The sequence below is a fragment of the Pan troglodytes genome, chromosome 3, assembly GCF_028858775.2.
Source record: "Pan troglodytes isolate AG18354 chromosome 3, NHGRI_mPanTro3-v2.0_pri, whole genome shotgun sequence".
Lineage (NCBI taxonomy): Eukaryota > Metazoa > Chordata > Mammalia > Primates > Hominidae > Pan > Pan troglodytes.
In genome coordinates this window covers 67,799,123-67,822,420 of record NC_072401.2, presented here as the reverse complement: position 1 = coordinate 67,822,420, position 23,298 = coordinate 67,799,123, and the positions used below count along the sequence as shown (strand labels likewise).

General features: G+C 32.0%; 1 protein-coding gene and 1 long non-coding RNA gene across 55 annotated transcripts in view; one reads left to right on the top strand and one right to left on the bottom strand.

The window, feature by feature from the left end:
• ADGRL3 (adhesion G protein-coupled receptor L3) overlaps positions 1–22,091 on the top strand; it is an 861,998-nt gene extending 839,907 nt beyond the window's left edge. For 17 of the 50 annotated variants that reach the window (XM_054683087.1, XM_054683085.1, XM_054683082.1 and 14 more), the window contains one exon: positions 19,758–22,091. In XM_054683087.1, the coding sequence (XP_054539062.1) occupies positions 19,758–20,557 (800 nt within the window). In that variant the 3' untranslated portion in view covers positions 20,558–22,091. Of the gene's footprint in view, positions 1–13,153; positions 13,283–17,814; positions 17,867–19,757 lie in introns of all 50 variants that reach the window. The other 33 variants (XM_054683080.1, XM_054683067.1, XM_063809609.1 and 30 more) reach the window with 7 other exon arrangements.
• The window catches only part of LOC104006099 (uncharacterized), a 94,595-nt gene continuing 92,639 nt past the window's right edge, over positions 21,343–23,298 (bottom strand). For all 5 annotated transcript variants that reach the window (XR_010156599.1, XR_008547542.1, XR_008547545.1 and 2 more), the window contains 2 exons: positions 22,403–22,527; positions 21,343–21,429 (listed from right to left, as the gene is read on the bottom strand). This is a non-coding gene — a long non-coding RNA (uncharacterized LOC104006099). The remainder of the gene's footprint in view (positions 21,430–22,402; positions 22,528–23,298) is intronic.

Sequence of the window (23,298 nt, the reverse complement as noted above, 5' to 3'; positions counted from 1 at the left end):
TCCTGTCCTCTCCCTTCAGAAGCTTAGAGAACACTATTCCCATTCAGACAGCTCTTCTAAATAACCAGTTATGTAGTGGAGCAGGGATGTGGCTCAGAACCGTTTTTAACAGAAGTTTTCTCAGAGCATTTATTGTCTTTCCCAGGAGGTTGGTCACTGAGGCAGAAGAAACTTCAAAATAAATCACCTGCCATCCCATTAATATTCAGGCTTCTAAACATATTTTGCTTTTATATTTTTAAAGAAAAAATGCAAATGAAAAAAATCTAAGTGATGTTTCACTGCAATTAATGATTTATATAAATTAAAGCTACTAGGGCAAAACACTCATACTCATTCACTGTAGTTTATTAATGTCAATAAATATAATTTGACTCATGTGCATAAAATAGTCTGTATTGCCCCAAAGCTTTGCTGTTCTGAAGGATTATAAAATCATTGGTTGTAAATATTAACCAGCTCCTAATATAATCTGACATCTACTTATGAAATTTGCAAAAACAGTTAATAATGTTAGCTATGCAAGTTAACAAATCAGAGTAACCAAATAACAAACTGTTTTTATTTTGAACAAGCATTATACTGATATGAATGCAAATATAAGTATTCAATGACATAGGTAAATTTTTATTTTGAGAATTACTGTTATATTTATGTCTAGTATATCTATAATTTTGTTCTTTATATTCTGTGTAAATGAGGCAACAGCGTTGTGTGTGTGTGTATATATATATACACAAAGGATATATATATACAAAGAATATGTGTATATATATGTGTGTATATATATATACACACAAAGAACATGTGTGTGTGTATATATATATATATATACACAAAGGATATATATGTACATGTTATTGATAGACACAATCAGAAAAGGAACAATAAAATAAAGAAGCCTGTGTCAGGAAAATCAGTTTAATAACACAAAGGCAAAATAGGCTCAGATTTTTTAAGTGAGATGCTGAGTCAGATAATTAAACAAGGCTGTTAATATCCAGGTTTTTAACCCAAGGAAGCCAAATAATTTTCAGAGTTAAGTCTCCATTCAAGTGGCAAAATGAAATATATGAAATATTGATGTCCATCAATCCAGGGCAAAGGTCCTTGGCTATAAATTGTTGGCAGGATCTGAAAAAGAAAAAAAAAAATCTTCTTATTGCTTACTCAGCACGTCCTTCTTATGCATTGTGTTCAACTTTGTCTCTGATATGACTCATCCAAGTAATCCAGTCTCTCACAGCCAACTAAACAATAATAAACAGTTTGTATTTATTATTATTGTTAACCTAAAGCTCTCATAGATCCTTTTAAAAAGAGAGGTTTTAAAAATTCTATTTAATTTCCTCACATTTATTGATTTATTACGTTATTACCTCACATATTATGAGCAGTATTTCTTACCTCTATTGTGAATCAAACAAGCTGCAGTGAGCTACCTTGATAAATTCTAAATATAAGTGCTATAGAATATTTCCACTTAGCTCTAAAATATTACTATTTGTTTCATGTAACTTGTTGAGGATGTAATTTTTAAAAATTCCTATTTTTAGAGCTAAGTGTGAAGATTCCAACTTAGGAGTTGCTGGTGTTCTTTTCTCTGATAGAACACAATATGCCTCCTTATATTTGTTGATAAATTTGGTGTTTCTCCTTTAGTGTGTGTGTAGTTATTTGCATATTGTACTCTGTTCATTATTTATTATCCATTTTCTTTATATCCATGAAGACACTGAGTTTCTTGGTAGTCAAAGTAACTTGTCCAAGATCACATGACTATTAAAGGCAACATCTAGATTTCAAACAAGGTCTTTCAGACCACAAAGCCCTATACAGGAAAACAAAAACATTCATTCTTTTCATATAATGACAATTTTTCATGACGTTGAAGATTAGAATATAGATATAGTCATTTGAAGGAAGTATTTCAAAGTGACCTTTATTTTTATCACCTAATATGGAAAATAGATATTCCTAACAGTGAAGTTATTCATGTCTTTATTTCTAAAATTCCTTCATGTACTATTCATTTGCTTCCATTTTATTTTGTTCTAAGCACAGTTTTTTTAGAGTGGATTCTTCCTATCCGTGTAAGGAAAAAAAAGCTTGAAAAAACTGAATATATGAGGATATAGATTGGCAAACCACATATTACTTTTACAAAACTATTTTTGATATAGAATATGTTGAATTATTATATATTATTGTCCAATTGTAGGGCTTAGATTGTAAGAAGAATTTCATTGTCATTCTTCTTTCCTGGAAGCTTTCAAAGTATTTTATTTGTAGAATCTTTTTTATTTTAATTTAAAATTTTTATATTTCAGTACAAGGATGAATATTTTGGTGAGGGCAAAGATTATGTTAGAAAAACAGGTAAAGAGCTTTTCCCTATAATCTTGTAGTAATAAAAAAGATATAGCTTTTCCCAGATCTTTGTGCTCCTGAATTTGATATTTTTTGAAGCTGTGCCCATTTCTGTCAGGACAATACAGTAATGCCTGGAATAAGTAGAATATATATTTCAGTTGAAATTTCAGTGATAATATTATAAATTAAAATTTTTATTATTGTATTGCTAATTCTGGTTTTAACAAAAACTATGATATGTTTTATAATTCAAAATTTTAAAACAAATAAAACCTGAACTGTGTCTCTCATCTGGAAAAATGTTCCTGCTAATATTGTAAACATAAAGGTTGTGATGATATAAATACCGTATATAATATTCAAAGTTAATTCTAACAGAGTCATCATTGGTTCAAATTATTTTTCTAAGAAATAGGCTGTATTAATTTCTGTCTGCTATTGTGAGGTAAATGGGAGTTAATTCAATTACCTAAAAAATTAAAATGTGAAAGGAGGATATATGTTTAGCAAAGAGAAAAAGGCCTCATTGGAAAGAAAGTACTTAAATTGTAACAACCAATAATTGGGTAGTATTTGATTAAATTAGCTCCTGTTGAATTGCATACAAAGGCTTGCACTTTATATAGCTCATCTTTATATACTACATGCCATTTAAAAGTTTAATTGTTTATGTGATAGCTTCTCCTATGATTTTTTATAATAAGCTTTCTTCATAATTTGTCATAATAAGGAATGTAGCCGCTTCAGAATGTAAGACAAGTCAGCTACCACATTCATAGAAGGTAATTTACAACCCTGGAAAATCACTGGAGAATTAAGAAAGATTTGAGAGGATATATAGATAGAAGGAAGATAGTCAATCTTGATTTAGAAAAATAGAAACAATATGTTTCCTGAATCAGCCTCAGTCTAAATAGAACAGAGCTGATTATGATCATAGTATAAAATAAGCCTTCTGTAACATTATCAAAAATCTCTTTATTCACGGATACCTTATTTGAATTCATGTCTATTTTGTTCAGACACACTTTTCAAATATAGCTTCCAATTTAAAAGATCAAATTTTAGTCACGACAGACCTTGTGCATGTAAGATTATATAAATTGCACAATATTAAAAATACACCAATATTGGGCAGTGAGTTATACTAAATGTCATATTTTTTTCACTTTGGTAAATTATTTTGTCTTTATTAATAATACTTTCATTTGTTCTGCATTTTGTTTTATTTCAGCACAAATTCACAAGCAATGTGTGAGTAACAGATAAGTATAGCTACAGGATTGACTACATACCATTAGCAGACTATCAAATAATCTGATTTACAGGAAATGAATTGAGTTGCTACTGTGTGAATGACAAAGATAAATATTTTTTGCTAAGTGCCTTTGATTTACTAAAAAGAACTGCAGTTTACTGCTATTTTGCCTGTGGTTAAGGAAAATTGCCCCAGGATTTTCAGACTCAGTATTCTTTGAGTACTATGCAAAAGAATTCAAAATGTTCAAGTTAAAGGAACACAGAAATACATGGCTTTGACTACAAAAGATGAGCTTTAGAGACTAATAAATTACTAATAAGAGTCCCTCACTTCTGCAAACCAACCACTTTGCTTTGAAGCAGATTCACCAACAATTCTGAGTTTCAATCCTACCACTGTTGGCTTAAGCAGTTGGAAAACCTAAAATCTCTAAAGAGCTTTGGTTTCTAGCTAATTATATGAATAATGTCATTGAATATCTAATGACAGTAGTTTTTTCATTTGCAATATGATAGTGTTGTGTTGCATAATATGGGAAAATATTAAATATAAAACCTTAAAACTTTAAAAATTATAGTTCAGATTTTAGATTAAAGAAGGAGTTTTTAAAAACAAAATAATAATGATCACACCTATAAGAAAAAGACAGATAAGATCATTTTCTCAACATTGAAACTGTACTCATAACACATAAGCCATTGGGTGAAAGTGTAAACAACATATATAAAAAATGAAATGCTAGTGCCCATGTTGTATAAAGAATGTCTACAAATTAATAAATGAAATTCAATCACCCAATAGAAATGTGGGCCAAAGATAAGAACAGGCAACTCACAAAAAAGAAACCCTTATAGCGAATAAACATATGAAAAATTACCTACCTTTATAGTAATAAGAAATGCAGAGTATAACAGTGATATGAAATACCATTTCATACTCTATCTGATTGGCAAAAATGTCAGTCTGACAATGCTAAATCCTAGCAAGAATTTGAGAGAATAAGTGCACTGTTCATGGGAAAGTGAATTGTATAAACACGTTTGACAGCATTTAGGCAATATGTTACTTCAATAAATTGAAAATGTGCACAAGATATGACCCAGCAATTTGACTTTTAAGTATTTGCTGTGGAAAAGCTCATGTGTCTGGACAAGAAGACACATATGTAGCCAATTAATACAAAATAAGAGGAATTGAAGAGGTAACTTCTAGGCTTCCCAACTCTGAATCTTCGGATTTGTATGTTAAAACAGAGGCAACACCTCTGAAATCAGACTATGTCATTTTATATTGAACTAACAATAACTTAATCTGTACTTTAGAGAAAATATGTCATTGAAATCCATACTAATGGATTCCCAGTGAATGAATTAGCTATTAAAAGAAGCTGAAGTATCTCCAAACCATTTGAATGAAATTTAATAGGCAGGTTGATTAAAATTTAATAGCAAACTTGTTGGCTATTAAAAGTGCACAGTGTGATAAATCAAGATGTCAGCTCTTCAATTTATGACTTTAGAAAAAAAATGATGAAAGAGTTCTTAGCGTTCAGTAAAATATTTCTTTTTTGACTCTGTAATTTCATTGTTCAAATTAAAACATTAAAATCTAAAATTATGGTTTCTGTGATTTTAAAACTTATGTAACTTTGAAAGGTGTCATGTAGATTCTATTCGTTGTTTTTTTTAATAAGTGACTTGGTATTGATTTATATAGTTATTCCTGTTTTATAAAGTAGCCTGACAAAGTTGAACTGATCATTGTTTGTACTTTCTGTAGATTGTTTATGTGTGTTGATATTGTTTTGCTACACCAAAAAGCTAAAAATAGGAAACAAAATACTTAAAATAGACAATGCCTATTGAATCTCTTCTCTGTAATTCTGGAAGCCTCTTTTGTCTATTTACTTTCTTTTTTATTCATTTATTTTATATAATATAATACAAGAATATGAAAATAAAGTAATTGAATATTATCAAAAAGTATATGGAAAGATTAATGAACTCCTACAATGCTCCTAATAAAATTATGTTGAAACATTTTTTGAGGAAGAGGATCTTAAAAAAATTTTGAAAATCACAGATTTAAATATATTTAAATAAAACTACCAGAGGTCATGTGTGACCCTGAATAAATTATAAATACCTCAGCCTGTGATTCTTTATGTATTAAATAATGGTGGTAGATTAGATGATGTTAAAAATCTTATTCAGTTATAAATTCTGAGTTATAACCTTTCTCCATAATGCAATCTTACGGTCAATTAGGTGATATAAATGTAATATATATTTGGAGTACTTCTAATGTACTTTTTTCAGTTTTATTGTTTATATTATATTTTACTCACTAAGGAAAGAAACTTACCTCTTATTCCTTCATACCAGTTTTTTAATTCTTTGTAAAGAAAATAAAAGCCATTGGAATCTTTCATCAGAAGGCAGTGCAGACGTGAATGTGCACAATTTAGCGTACAAACATATACCTAAATCATTTTACATGCAGTGTTAAGGATTTCCCAACTTCATAGATCTCATCTCCCTGTGAAAGATCCCTTGCTTTACACTGAAGTTAGTGGTCTAATGCCATGGAAGATACAACCATTAGAAAGACTGTTTTTACCTGTTAAAAAATGAAGTCTCCACTGTGGGCCAAAATTAAGGTCTGAAAACAAAAATAGAGAGACATCACTCAATAGTAACTCTGTTTTATGCAAAACTCTAATTTATATACGTGAATGTATATATTAGAAATGACTTCATAAGAAATGTATGTCAAGACAAAGGAGAGAGAAACATGAAGGACCGGACTGGAGGATATTAGAGAATGAAGAACCATCAGAGTAAAACTATTTTATTAGGATAAAGCAAACAGGACATTTGCCATCTTAAATATTTATGAAATAAGAATTTGAAAATTGAAGCATATTGCTATATGACTATTGATGAATGGTTGTATTCAGTTAGTTCATTAGATCACCATGGTTTTGAATTCTAAAACTTTGGCCATTCAATATGATCAAACAAGAATGTAAGTGCATTAAAAAAAATAAAGTCTGAGGGCAGAGTAGAGTGGCAATTCAAGTTATTTTAAGATCTTTTCAGTATACTTTTGTTAGCCTGCTGTCAAGAAGAAGCGTTGTTTGAATTATGTTTCTGAATGATAGATTCAAGTGAGATCCAACTGTCATCCTTTTTCAGATCTGTTTTTTACTTTACAGTTTCAAAGCACATCATTCAGCCTTAGATTTCCAGTCCTCAGTTACATATATTACACTGAACCAGCCCAGACAGTGCTGTCATTCAGGGCCTCCCAATGTCAAAACACCTATTATATTTTCATAAGAAAAGAAATATCACAGTTTTGTGTTAAAACTATACATTAGAGAAGAGTGTGACTCATTATTTCATTCAAAATTCACTCATTCACAATTTTTATATCAGTCTAGATCTTCAGGTATAAATAAAGTAAAAAAGAAGAGAACCCTTCTTAAAATGACTATGATTTTAACTGAATCTATTTCAGTGGCTTTAGGATCTGACTTTCTTCTAAATATGTGGTAAAGAAACTTCTCCAATTTTTTCAATATGGAATACGAAAATCGGTTTTGCTTTGTATCTCACTTTCATCAGAAATAAAAATTTTGTGCTTGGCCTTTTATTGACAACCATGGTAATGATTCATATATATTGTTTTTCTTTATTATTTATTCATTTATTGAGACAGGGTCTTGCTCTGTTGCCCAGGCTGGAATGCAGTGGTGTGATCTCAGCTAACTGCAACCTCTGCCTGCCAGGCTCAGGTGATCCTCCTGCCTCAGCCTCCTGAGTAGCTGGTACTACAGGCACGCTCAGCCACGCCTGGCCAATTTTTTTGTATTTTTAGTAGAGACAGGATTTCACCATGCTGGCCAGGCTGATATCGAGCTCCTGATCTCAAGTAATCCACCCACCTCAGCCTCCCAAAGTGCTGGGATTACAGGCGTGAGACACTATGCCATGCTTGATACACATATGTTGTAATTCAATCTTAAATAATTTTCCATGGCTTTATTAAAGGTCTAATTCTTGTTTCTGACAGCAAATAAGCAAGCATGACTAGACCATAGCCAGGAGTTTGTGAGTTAAATAATTAAGGAGCTGTCATTTTCACATAACCACTTTATTTTTAACCCCAATTTGAGCTTTTTACTTTGAGTTATGGCAAGTAGTGAGTTGTTTTTTGTTTTGTTTTGTTTTCTGTTGTTATCCGCAGTTAGTATTCAGGTAGCCTTTTGTATTTCCAAATAATATATGATTGATTGTTTATTTCTGCTTTTAAAGTTTAGATAGTAGAGTACCTGGTACAGGATTAGAAGGAAATAAATTACATTAGGAGCTGGACAATTGACACTCTTAAAAAATTTACTAAAATTATAAGACTACTCATAATGGATAAAATAACTTTGATTTAATGTTATGTTTTCAAGATGCCATCAATTTCACATACATTTTTCATTACTTAAACAAATATTTTTTGAGTTCTAGGGACTATTTAGACACTTGGTGTAGAGCAGTGAAAACCCCTGTGTATTTCTTTTTCATGATGCCTCCCTTCCAGGAAAAATTAGCACATGAACATTCTTTTCACATATGTAACATTGTAACTATCTCGTCCTCCCTGAGCCCCCAAAATTCACCATCGTATGTATGTCTTCAAACTGACTAACCGGTAAGCCCAACTTTTCAGCTGAAAAACAGTGACAGATGGTCTGTAAACACTGAACTTCTTGGAAGTCTTCAACAATTTCGCAGCTATTAGAAGGGAAGTTTACAAATCAGAAGCTGGTTGGAAGGAAGAGGAAGAGACAGGGCAGACAGAATCCTGGAAGACAGTATTAGAATTAAAAGTGACTTAAGTCACCTGGGGAGACAGCCAAAAGCAAACAGAATAGACTTCAGCTAAGGCAAGAGAAATGCAGTGCAGCTACAGAGAAAAGACAAAAGTAACTTTGCACATAAAAGGGGGAGGAAGACAGCTTCTGTGCAAGATTTTAGTTAAAAGATCTAGGCACTGGCAGCAAGCTAGGTTTTGTTTTCAGCACAGTCAGTGCTGCCATTCTACTTAGTGAATGTGGACTGTAGGAACTATGAGATAGTACCTTCTAGGAAAATTGTACTTGTTTGGTAGAGCGATAGGAAGTATGTCCTCCTGAGGTCACTCCAAGTCCTGAATAGTCATGGAAAAGTATTTAATTCTTACATTAGGTGGTTCAAATGAGGGATAATTGTTTGATTACTCAGACATATCCCTTACTCTTTCATACTAACAAACCCACAGAGCTGGTCTGTGTTTTATACACTTTGCAAAACACTAATCATCAAATTCCATTTCTTTCTTTTTTGTTTCTGTTGCTGAAGACCTCATTTGAATTATAACCTTCCATTTGTAGAGTTAATTTCAGAAACAATAATTACATTGATTTCAAATGGTGCATGAGGCATGAAAGTGAGTGCTAGACAGTAAAGAAGCAAGTGATTTTTAAGTAGCGATTAGTTTCTTTTGTCAGGAAAAGGTCCTTAATAACAACAGTGAAGAGGGACATGTATTTTCCTTAAGAGTTTTATATTATTTTTATAAGTGTTTATATGGTTTCAGTGTAACCAGCAAATAGATCTCCAGTTATGACTGCATGACACTCATTATAGCTACAGATCAATAACTGATTCTGGATTGCATTGAGATGTGAAGAAGCAACCTACCAAAGCCACATGGCTGAGACTAAATATTGTTCCATGTAGCCACCATTGTGTCATACACTTAACTATATAGTATTTCTGCCGTTGTTGCTGGATTTTCCAGCTTTGCAGAAATGATGGAAAAATAAAATGAACTTTAGAACTAACTGTCTTCTCAGATTAATAGTTTCACTGATCAAAGTACTTTTAAAATACATTAAAAATTAGAAAACACTTACACAAAAACTGAAAAGGAAACTTATGCCAGGATAGATATAACCACATAGATTATTTTTAAAATCTTTGATAGTTTCATTAGAATTCCAATATGAAACTCCTCTTTTTTTGTATGATTAATCCTTTTTTGTTCTTGTATTCTTGGCTTTTCAATAAACTGAATGATAAACACAGAAACCAAAAAGTTGAGTCATCTGCTTCTTCCTTGCGTTTGATTCTCCCCAGTTAACTATTCCTTATTCAAAAGTGCATTTTTCTTTTTTTCAAATTATCTTCTTTTAGATCAATATAGAAAAAAAAATATGTATTTAAGACAAAGAAATATTTTACTTTTGAAGCTATATGAAGCAAGGAAGAAGAGTGGCGTGCAATCTCCTTACCTTATTATTTGTTTTCCAATTAGTTCAAATTAGATAATGTATAGCAATGAAGGGAAATACGGAGAGATGCAGCTGTAAGCCTTAGCCGTAAACATTTTGCCCTTTTTTTAATCTTTGAGGGAGTGTAAAGAATTTGGGCAAATATGTTTTTTAAGATTTTTACACTAGTTCATTTTAACTTATACCTTTCATTTTCTATTTAAATGCTTATTTAGAGTGATTTTAGAAATTATTTGTATTAAAAAACTAATTTTACTTTTTTACTTGAAAAAGATCTAGAATAATAAATATAAGATGGGAAGTACAATTTACAGATAATTTGGTTTTCTAATATGCTATGCAGACTAAATCCTCTTATTAATCTTAAATTTGTAGAACATCAACAATATAAATGTTTAAGATGTACAATTTTTCATTTTTTTTTCCAAAAGGCACCATGATGAACTCTTTTTTTCTCATAAAATACCATATATTTAATTCATTAATGGAAAATAATACCCTTATAGGCCCATTACACAATAGATTGAAAATCTGCCATTGCACTATGTAAGAACATTTAGATGTATATGTTTTATATCTTCAGAAAGCAAATATTGAACACTTAGAAAGTGAAAAATTCTGTGACAGTTCTATGCTAATTCTTTGCAGGAAATACAGGATGCAATCACATGAGTTATTTCCTGAATGAACTGCTGCCTTCCAACTCTAGAGATCTGACAAGTGATAATGTCCTTTAAATCAAGAGGTGTTCATTTTTTCAATGTTGAGGTTAAGACATTTGTTAGTTGACTGATAATTTACTCTGACAAAGAGTTATAATTTAGAAAGGATTGAAAATACTATTACCCACACTTCCCTTCTCATTTTTAACATTTTTTAGGAGTGGCATTTTTTTGTTTCATTAATTTAATATGGATTGCTAAAGCGCTGAGATTACAAGTGTGAGCCACTGTGCCCTGCCTAGATTACTTTTCGTTTTGAGATAATTGTAGATTCACATGCTGTTGTAGGAAATAATACCGAGAAATATTGTATCACTTATCCAGTTTCCCTCATATCTTGTGAAACTATACTGCAATATCACACCAGAATATTAATATTGATACAATCCACCACTCTTGTTCAGATTTCTTTAGTTTAACCTGTAGTTAATTGTATTTGTATGTATGTGTTTAGTTCTATGCAATTTTGCCCACAAAGTAAGTTCATGTTTACACCATCATAGTGAAGATACAGAGTAGATAATTTTATCACCACAAGGATGCGTCATGTTGTCCTTTCATGACAATACTCACTTACCTCCATCCTCCATCTTTCACCCCTGGCAACCACTTATCTGTTCTCCATTTCTATTATTTTGTCATTTCAAGAACATTACACATATAAATGGAATTACACAGTATGTAAACTTTTGGGATTGACTTTTCTTATTCAGTATAATTCTCTAAAGATTTATCCAAGTTTTTATGTGTATCAGTAGTTTGTTCCTTTTGTTTGTTGACTAGTACTTCATGGTATGGGAATACTACAGATTGACCACTCACCAGTTGAAGGAAATATGGGTTGTTTCCAGTTTGGAGCTACTACAAATAAAGTTGCAATGAGCATTCATGTACAGGTTTTTGTGTGAATGTAAATTTCCATTTCTCTGGGATAAATGTTCAATAATGCAGTTGCTGGGTGTCATAGTAATTGCACAAGTAGTTTTATAAGAAACTGCCAAACTGTTTTCCAGAGCGGCTGTGCTATTTTACATTCCTACCAATGATGTATGAATAATCATTTCTCTGCATTCTTGCCATCGTTTAATGTTTTTCACCATTTTTATTTTAGATATGTAGTAATGTCTCATTGGGGTTTTAACCTGTATTTCTCTAAGGCCAATAACAATTTGTTTCATAATATTATTTGCCACTTGTATATCCTCTTCCATGAAATATCTGTTTATGCTTTTGAACCATTTTCTAATTGAAGAGTTTGTTGTTGCTATTAGTTTTTTTAATGTTGACTTTTGAGACTTCTTTTTGCCTGCTCGATACTAGTTCTTTTTTGGATTACAAATATTTGTGAATTTGTTTTACAAATCTGTCTCTCAGCCTATAGCTTGTGTTTTCATCCTCTAATACATATATTTAAATGAACATATACCTGTCAGTTCAACATGACTATTCTCATGCAATTTGTATTTTGCTTTCCTTTGCGACTTTTTCTTTCTTTATTCATCTAACACAAATACACAATTCTGTCTATTATTTTCATAAATGTCCTAAGTATATTAATAAAACTTCTCCTCTGATCTTTGCTTCTTGGTTAAATGGCTTTGGAGGATGGAAAGTTGCAACTCATACTGACGGTGTTAGAAACTAAGAACAAAAAGTATTCACAAAAGGGTGAAAGAATTTAACATTGTTTCATTGCTATGTCAAATTCCAAACAACCAGTTGGAAAATGGAAAACGGAAAATGGAATTATATATGTGTATATTGCTTGACATCATAAAGTTAATAATTTATTTAAAATATTTAAAAATAGCATCTATATGTTTTTTATCAGATTTGTAAGATCACCAAATTAGTATGCTTACCATGGTGTACTAATGAGTGATTATATTTTATTTTATTTCATCTTAAATGATTCCTCTTCATAGAATTTCAGAAATATCAAATTCTGTTGTGTCAACAACCGCTCTCCAAATGAGTGTTTTATCATAAATGTTGCCTTTTATCCTTTTTTACTTTCATTGGAAACAACCCAATGGTTTCTGTGAATGAGGGAATGTTTTGTTTAATTTTTGCTTTTTTGTGTGTGTTTTAAACTTTTTTTTGGCTTTTGTTTTGTGTTTTGTGTTTTGTTTGTATGAATGATTAGATTTTGCTTTTTTTCACTTTAATTTTAATTTTTAGCAAGCATGGGAATATATTCTTGCATACACCTTGGGAAAGATAAAACCTTAAATGTAGCTTAATCAACATTGTAAATCATTTTCTTTCTTTCCCATTGACTCAGATATGTGCATTGTTGGAAATGTGTGCTCTAAGTGGCATATTTTTTTAGTCTAGTTAGCTGCCTGCCTGTAATCAGGACTGTATCAATTGTTGTCATTCTAAATGTTTCCTTTCTTTTTTTCAAACACATTTGCCTGATTGACCTTTTTTTTTTTTCTCTGTCTTTCTATGGGGCTGCTCCAGGAGCCATGGCTAATCATCTTATAAGCAATGCTCTGCTTCGTCCGCATGGTACTAACAATCCCTATAATACATTGCTTGGGGAACCGGCGGTCTGTAACAACCCTTCTGTCAGCATGTACAACGCACAAGGTGTGCTGGAGTTTATCTTAATTTTTTCAAGTGAGAGTCCCATTTTATGTAGCTTTTATGGGCAAATTCTATTTTTCTTTCTCCTGCCTTTCTTTGTTTTGGAAGCAGACATGCAGACTCCTTTCGCATTCCACCTCTCTTGGTGCTTTTATTTTCCACTTTCCTTAGGTTTTCCTTAGTAAAAAATGGATTCCTTCTGATAAACAAATGCCTGATTCATCAATATATGTTTGTTTCTCCATAACGTTATAAAATGTATTGTGGTTTGTCAGTACTTGTTGTTCATTTATTTTTATATTAAATATCTATGTATTTATTTTGAGAAATAAGATATTTTCTTAAGGTAAGTAATATAAAAGAAGACTTGATTCAATAGTCTTAATATTACAAGATCAAGAAAACAAATCTTACTTTGTTATACCATAAAGTACACTCTGAGCACAAACCATTAGTACTGATGAAAGCATTTCAATCAACTCTGGGGAGAATTACATTGAACTAAGCAGTGGAGGATAAAGACAGTGTACTGGGCAGTAGCAGCTTGGGTTCCGCCTTAGCTCTGCCATTGCCAGTAAGAGCTGCCTCAGGCATGTCATAAAATTGCTTTTTCTTCTGTGGCTACATGTTAAAAACAAGGCTTTTGAGTATGGTTCCTCTGTACATCCTCCAGCTTGAAAATGATCCAAAAATTAATTGTATCTCAGAAAAAAAAAAAACCACCATAGATCTCTTTAAAACCACTTACAATGTAAGCATTCGGACATGGTTTTACCTTTCCCGAGTATAAAAATGTGTTAGGAACACAGAAAGCTTAAAATACATCATATGTAAAGAAACCACAAGAGAAAATTATTCAAATAAAAGTTTTATAAAAGTCCTAGTCAGTGATCCACTTACTTAAAATTATATTTGAAAGAAAATTCACAATTACAAAGAGACTTCCATGATTCTTTCAAGTTGAATGTGATTGGCAGTATTTAAATTTTCTAGGCAATTTTTAATAAAATTTCTACTATCTTCTGTGGAAATCTTTGGTTGTTTTTTTTTTCTTTCTTGGTCACAGGTGAAAGATTAGTGGTGTGAATGTGTGCAACTTACTGAGAATGTGCCATTGCAGAAAAGGATATATTTGTTAAAACAAGGCCATTGTGTGTCTAAAACCATCCTAGCTTCCCCAGGAGGCATCTTGCCAGATGCGAAGGATGATTTTACATTATTTCAGAAACACCAAAGTCAATAATCAAAAGTGACTACAGGAATATAGGCAAGTCGTTTGTCGATACAATGAAATAATTCAGCTCACTTTGAATTTAAAATTTCTTAAGGGATACATGTCTTTAGAATTTGACGGCATAGAGCTCATTGAATTCTCTTTACATCATTGCTGACATTCTGTCAGCTTGTGCTTAAGTATTTCCTATAATGGGGCCCATCCCACCTCAGAATCTCATATATTCTATTGTTGAAACACTCCATTTGTTATGTATATTTTTTTTTCTTCCACTAAGCTGAAATTTTTCTCTGGCCTTTAGAGCAAAGAAGAGCAAAGCATTCTTCTGTTGTCTGTGGCAATCCTTTAAATACTTGGAAACAGCTAACCTGTCTTCCTTTAGTCTTCCATTTCTGTAATGAATCAGAACCATCAATATGAGACAGTATCTGGGTCTTTCTTCTTGGTTACTCCACCTAAAGTGTCTCTTTATATCTCAATGTCCCTATTTCATTGTAGCACTCAATGAATTGTACATTACACAATTCATCAGATGTGCTTTGGCAGAACAATTAAGTAAACCCTATAAAGGCTTGTTTTATTTTGCTTTTTTCTTTGTTTTCCTTAGGACAAGTGACAGGTAATTGTGTCATTATAAACATATTAACATGTGCTGACATATTAGTAAATTTTGAATGATGTTAAATGAAGATTTTCACCCTATCTGGAAATTAAATGTATTCTACTCTATTCAGTACATAGAAGAGTCATAGGTATTTATTTTAAAACAAATAATAAATTTGGACCACATTTTGTTTAGCTTTTTTGCTAATTCAGATATAATTTCTAACTTCTTATATAATGAAAAGGTAAAACTGATTAATCTGTATGTTTTTCCTAATTCAATATCTGCCTTCTTGTCTTACTTTATTTTTACTGGTATCTTAAAGTATGAGATTTTCCCAAGGATGGAATACTTCTATAAAAACTATCAAACTGCAGTTCTCACAATGTAAGAATTTTAAATAATACTGTATTGATACAAATTTTTATTCTTGGGATCTATGACTGGTTATTGCTACTTGGATTATCAATAAATACACAAAGGATTCTTCTGAATGTATTTGTCTTTTATTCCAGTAAATTCAATAACTTTTACTGACTTTTTTAAAAAACCAAAGTAAATAACTTTATTAATGTTTTCCAGAGTCAGAAGTTGAATTGTACACTATTTAATGTTTTGATATTTTTTAAGATGTTAAGAAACTATGGTAGTGCTTAAAATAATTCTTTTTTACCACTGACCAAAAATAAATCTTGGTGATTGTCATATTGCTACTAATCTTATGCTTTCAGATGAATGCACTTATATTCTTACTGGCAAGGTGAAATCTTACATGAAATATAGGTGGCTCGGTATGTACTGGAGTGGTTTATGTTGAATTACCACTTGGTTCTATTCTGTGGGTCCTCTGGTTCAGTTGCACCAATGCTATCCAAGCATAGAAGCATTCTTTTTTAAAGTACCTATTCTTGGTTGTAACACCACTTATTTAAAATATGTAAAGATGTGTTTATTGTGTTACTGAGGCATACAGAATTAGGAATGAAGATGAATAATATACTTTTATTACACTGAATTTGGAGTCTATCTGGAAATATTTTAAATTTCATGCAGAGTACTTCTGGACCATTATCTTCTTGTCAGTATTAGGAATTTAATTTTTGTAAAGATAAATCACATTATACAAAAACCTGTCAACAAAACATAATTTAGAGAGGAAGTCATGATTTTACTAAAATAATTTACATTTTAAAGTAATTTAATTCAATTCTAAAACTTTAAAGAAACATAGTCCTAGAACAGAATATAGTGAAGAATATATTATAGTTGGTAAGAATACAAGATCATTTTAGAATGTATATAAATAGATTTTCTGTGATAGTTTTCAAAGCCTAAGGCAGATGTGAAGTGAAAGAGATTGCAGCAGACAGAATTGGAAGAAGTCTGGAAGACTTTTTTCTGATCCCAGTTCTGCCATATTAGCAGGGTGGTGTTAGATAAAGGCTCAGCCCCTCTGGGCTGCAGTCTCCTCTTCTCTGAAAAGTGGGAATTGAATTTCAATGATCTCTCATGTGCTTTCCAGTTCTAAAATGCTTTCATTTAAGGAATGAGCCATAATGAGCCTGCAAGCATTTACATCTCTCGATATACTGGCTTGGCCCTTCCTTTCAAATTCTTACTTTAAAGTTCTTTTGAAACTTTAAAAGAGATTTCCTCTGCATTTTGAAATGTTGTTGATCTTTCTGCTGAGAAGCAAATCAACCTTTAAAGAACCAAAACTGTCTCTTTAAACTGTCATTAAATTATGGTAAGATAGAACCCTTTGAAATGATCTGGCCCAGTGAATTTGCTGGTTTTTATTTTATGATACTTTACTCTTTTTGTAGACAAAATCAGCAAGAACAACTCTGTTAACCAGGCTAAAATAAGAGGTTTTTTTCCTTAAAAAAATAATTTTGATAGGATTGTTTTTAAAGGATCAACTCTCAAAATGTTTGATTGCATACAATTGTGCAACAATCCAGAAGAAAACCTAATATTGTTGGTTGCGTTTTTCCCCTCTCACATTTTCTGTATTCAGAATAATAAATAAATTTAACCTTTTTTTCCTCCATAGTTACACAACCTTTGAATATGAGCTCCAAAAATGACAATATTGCTCAGTTTTTATTTAAAACTGATCAAAAAATTCATATATGTATAATAGAGAAATAACTTTTGTGCAGGAAAAGAGAAGATACATAAGGCGGGAAAAAATGAACACAATTATGAAAGTCTTCAATTCTGGTTTCTCTCTGTATAAAAGATTCAGATTTTATTTATACTTTTACTGAAAAAATTTAAAATTAAATAACATTCCTTGAAGCACGTATACTCTAACATACACACACATATGTGACATTGAAATATATTGGTGAAAATAGTCATGGTCTGCCCTCAAATTTTTACTCTCCTTGGTTTATGCGATGATCTTAAGTGTGTATTTGTTTGAAATTTACAAATGGTGGAAACGCTTATTAAAGACTCATTATATTAGCATGTGTTAAGGGGGATTTCTTACTTTCTGACTAACATTTCAGTATTTTTAATTACGGTAAATCATGTAACCCAGACTCATGAATTTTGGGGCAGTGGAAATTATTTCCTTTGACTCTTTTTTCTGCATATCATCAATTTGCTTTTTACTCATGTTTCTTCTACTGTCGCTGTAAGCTTACTTGTTGTTTTTTCTTTCCTTTTCTTCATGCTGTCGTTTAGAGCCCTACAGAGAGACAAGTATGGGAGTAAAGCTAAACATTGCATATCAAATGTAATTTTTTTTAGTTCACTTTTATTGCATCACATATAGATGATGTAGTTATTAAAAACAGTTCATCTCACAATTTAAAAACTAAAAAGCCTATGAATCAACTTATATAAATATATGTTAATAGAGATTAGACGCTTTTGTTGTCTGATTCTTTTATTGTCACATAATCAACATAGTTGTTAAGTTTCATGTAATGTTTGTGTGAGTTAAATTGTTTTTAAATTAAGCATTTATTTTTGCTAAGTAATTCATAAACTTTTAATTTTTATTAGTACATTCCATCATAAAAATGTGTCACGTGCAACATATCCACTTTATTTTACTATGGCTGTTTTCAGCCCGTACCTAATGCATTGACAAACCGAAATAATAAACACGTGTTTCAATGCATCAGCCATCCAACCATAGCCATCAAGCATATCATAGCAGCTTCTGCAAAAGCTATCACCCATCACATACAGCCCTTTAAGAAGCATTTACTTTTATTTTTTCCTAACATTGTGGATTTGTCTACAAGATATAAAATGAAAATAAATCGCTTCACCCTATGTCTGTGATGGCTGCTTATTAATACAATTTATGCATTGCTAATTTTGAAAACTGTCTTACTTGAATACACAGTATGCAACAGGAGTCCAAATAAAAATTGGCATATTTGAATCACATAATTTAAACTAGTAATGAACTAGTTGAGTTTTGATAAATAATTGCATCACAGATATAGAATGAATGCTATATTTTCACAAGTTAGCAATATATTAAGAAGTTTAATAGAATTCTCCAATTAATATTTCTGTAAATAAACACCCTTTCTTATTTACCAATATTGGTTAAATGTGTTTTTTCATTTTGTGGTTGCATTTGAAGTGATTTATGAAGCTATTATAGATTCTTGTTTTTCTGTTCATTCAATGGAATGCAAAAACCTTGAAGAAATATGTGGTCAGATTTATTTCACTGCAGCTGTTTCTTACCAGAATAAAATGTTTATCCTTTTTAAACCCAAACTTTAACATGCACACAAATCCATCACTCATTATATAATGGTAACATTAATACTGACACAATGTTTTTAGGCACCAGATACCTGTGTCTTTACACATTCTTTTGTAGTATTACCTAATGACCCTAAAAAAATCTCTGATGGGATAGTATATAATAACAGCCAAAATGCTTATAGCAGAAAAAAAAATTAGAAAGTAAATCCAAATACTTTTGTTTCGAAAATTCCTTGGTGTAAATTCTTTTGATGTGCCATTTATCTGACTAAACATTATTTCATGACCTCATTATTCTGAGAAATTTAACATAATCCTTTTGTGGTTTTGTATGAAGGGATTATTTTTAATCTTACAAAATTAAATATCAATTTATTAGACACTGCTTGTCGCTTTTACTTTTGACCAGTATATTCAAAGTACCACACATGAATTATGTTAATATTATACCTATTTTGATGCTAAGACAATTTGTAAAATTAAAGATAATGGAGTATTTAACTGACTTTGATGTGTATAAATTGAAAGCTATGAATGACTACACCAAAATTTTATGTTATTTTGTCCAAGTTATAACCAAATATACTTCAAATAATGTCAGCCAATGTTTGTGTGGCAATTGCAAATTGATAATTTATAGGTTTTTAAAAATTCTTTTAAAGATCTACTTTAAATATGATTTTCCCATTTATATGGTTTCAATCACTGGTCCAATTATACACATATATAGATTTAATAGTATTTTCTGTTTCCTTCCAAACATTTTATACTTAAGTAAATGCTAGCAATTTATACATATTTCATAGTCGATGAATGTTTTTGCTTCTGTGTTTGTGTGTGTGTTCTATGGCTTGTTGGATATAAATGTCATAGTATCTTGTAATCTTTTTCAGAGGGGCTTCTGAACAATGCCAGGGATACAAGTGTCATGGATACTCTACCACTGAATGGTAACCATGGCAATAGTTACAGCATTGCCAGCGGCGAATACCTGAGCAACTGTGTGCAAATCATAGACCGTGGCTATAATCATAACGAGACCGCCCTAGAGAAAAAGATTCTGAAGGAACTCACTTCCAACTATATCCCTTCTTACCTGAACAACCATGAGCGCTCCAGTGAACAGAACAGGAATCTGATGAACAAGCTGGTGAATAACCTTGGCAGTGGAAGGGAAGATGATGCCATTGTCCTGGATGATGCCACCTCGTTTAACCACGAGGAGAGTTTGGGCCTGGAACTCATTCATGAGGAATCTGATGCTCCTTTGCTGCCCCCAAGAGTATACTCCACCGAGAACCACCAGCCACACCATTATACCAGAAGGCGGATCCCCCAAGACCACAGTGAGAGCTTTTTCCCTTTGCTAACCAACGAGCACACAGAAGATCTCCAGTCACCCCATAGAGACTCTCTCTATACCAGCATGCCGACGCTGGCTGGTGTGGCCGCCACAGAGAGTGTTACCACCAGCACCCAGACCGAACCCCCACCGGCCAAATGTGGTGATGCCGAAGATGTTTACTACAAAAGCATGCCAAACCTAGGCTCCAGAAACCACGTCCATCAGCTGCATACTTACTACCAGCTAGGTCGCGGCAGCAGTGATGGATTTATAGTTCCTCCAAACAAAGATGGGACCCCTCCCGAGGGAAGTTCAAAAGGACCGGCTCATTTGGTCACTAGTCTATAGAAGATGACACAGAAATTGAAACCAACAAAACTGCTAACACCTTGTTGACTGTTCTGAGTTGATATAAGCAGTGGTAATAATGTGTGTACTCCTAAATCTTTATGCTGTCCTCAAAAGACAAACACAAACTCTCAGACTTTTTTTTTTTAATGGGATTTTTAGGTCAGCCCAGGGGAGAAAGATAACTGCTAAAATTCCCCTGTACCCCATCCTTTCTTGTCCTTTCCCCTTCAGATGGAGACTTCATTATGTTAATGAACAAGATATGAAGAAAATGGCACTCATTGTGGCCTTGTTGAATTATGTTGTGTATGTTTTAACATCTCTGATGCTGTGTTACTAAAATTACAAGGACCTGCTTTTTAAAAGGCCAGAACAATTGTCTGAAATTAGTAACAATGCTGCATCTAGATTGGAGTGCTGCACAAACAAACATAAGAGCAAAGCAAAACTGTATCGCATAGGGTTTTTGGTCACTCACAACCTGAATTCACCACAGCTGGAATAGCTGTGGAAAACAAAATAAAACAACAAAATTAATAATGAAATGGAGGGGAATTCTAGAATTATATGCTAAATGCATATTTTATGATTTGCTGTATTAACTGATGATAAAACTAATGGCAGAAAAAAAAGTTGAACAATTTCTATGTAATGTACAGATACTAGCATTGCACATATAGTCTGCTTTCTGTTCCTCCAGAATTTGAGTCCTGTTAATGTAGTAGAAAAAAAAAAAAAAGAAATTTTCTTTTTCTTTTGTGCTGGTCTTGCAAGTTTGTCTACCAGTAAGAGAGCAAAGTTTCCTTCCTTTCTTCTCTTTCTTCATTTTCTTTTTTTCTTTTTTGCCTTTTATTCCTTTAAAATTTCGCCTGGCAAAAAATAAATAAATGGAACTATCACTTTATAAGAATCATTTTCTAGTAATGCAAACAAATTATTTTTTACAAAAAAAATAAAATAAATAAAATTAGACTTCCTTCCCTCACTATATATCTTTATGCAGTCAGAATATTTCCAACAGTGTTTTTTGCAAATTAGAGCAGGACAAACTTTTATGTTTACAGGGCACGTCTGTTGTAATGCAAAGCATATTTGGCAAGCAGTTCATCACCAGGACACTAGCTATGATTCTAGAAGTCAAAAGGTGTCTATAGAACTAGTGGGGCTTCTGCATGTGAAAAACGGTTTTCCATAGGCATTAAAGTGCTGAATGCTCAGTCTGATCCCCAAGTGGGCACCCGCACTACCACTTTTTAGAGGAAATTCACTCCCTCGTAAGCATTGGAAGGTCAAATTATTTTGAAGTGATTTTTTTTAAAAAAGGCTTCTGTTTATTAACTGGAAAATTTATTTATTTGACAGGATTTTGAGTAATGTAGGAATACAAAAGGTAAATTAGCAGCACATATAATTTTTTTTTAATTTATGATCCATTTTGTATGGTCTCAAAGTTGGATGACCTCATTACTAATATTTGTTGTAAAAGTGAAACTTGTTTGCCAACCAATAAACAACTGATTGAGATTTAGAAGATATTGTATTGATGTATGTACTATATGATTAATCAGTCTTTTTATTTTTCTCGCCTTTCTTTCTTTCTCTTTTCAATACATAAACTTTGCTAATCCTCTGTGGCCCAAATGAGCCATGCAAAAGAAATCAATCTGCCTAGATGAATAAGCTAAGCACAAAATCATACAGGTTTGCAGACAAAGTAAACCAGAAAAATGGAATGGGCATGTTTATTTTGGCTGAAATCAGATGCATAACTTAATGTTGAGCAGGTTAACATATATGTTACCATTTGCTTATCTATAAAGCAGCTGCAGTCACTATGCTTACCTTTAAAACCAGATTCAATCAGAGATATAAATATGAAATTTGGGGGCTGGGTGAGTCATATTTTTTCCTCCTTTGTACATTGCATTTTGATGTTAGAAATTCAAATTCCCTCAATTTGCTAAAAGCTGCAAAGAGAATATTCATTTTATAAAGATATAATAAGACTTTTATTGTGTTTTTTTCTTATTCTATATATGAGGGAAATCGGAAAAGATAAAGAAGTTCTTTCAAAGAAACTTTCTAGATCTCTCATTACTGCAGATCCTTTATAGCAGTGTCCAAGTACAGATCCCCTGTTAGGGCAAAGCTAAAAGGAACCTCCCAAATTATAATTTCTCCTGTAGTGTGTTTTATCTCGGGGTTTCCTTTTTCAAAAATCTAAACACTATCCATCTATAAATGACTATCTTAAGTTTAGAGAATGGCCAATAATCTGTATATAGTTTATAAATACATGACAAAAAAATTTCTGCTGAGCCAGAGTGCATCATAACCTTCACATCACCTCAAAATATTTTATGTCTCATTCTTTTTTAGTGAATTGGCATGAATATTTTTTAAGTCTACAGATTTTATGTTGGAGGAGAATCACAAGCGTTAATGGTAATTAAGTTTTCTCACACCACACTATGGCAATATTAGCACTTCCAAGGCTTTTAACCCACCCGATACATAGAATACATTTGGCAATAAAAGAATCCTTTTTAGATGGTTTATGGTAACTTCAGAAACACAAATGTGGTCTGTGGATTATGAGCACTTATGCTTGTTTTGTCAAACAGTAATCTACATGAAAGCAACTCTATCAGTAAGAAGCTGGTTTCACAGAAAAATGGGGAAACTACCTCAATTCAGCTTGCTGATTTTCTGACATTGCTACCTCCCTGCCCATTATT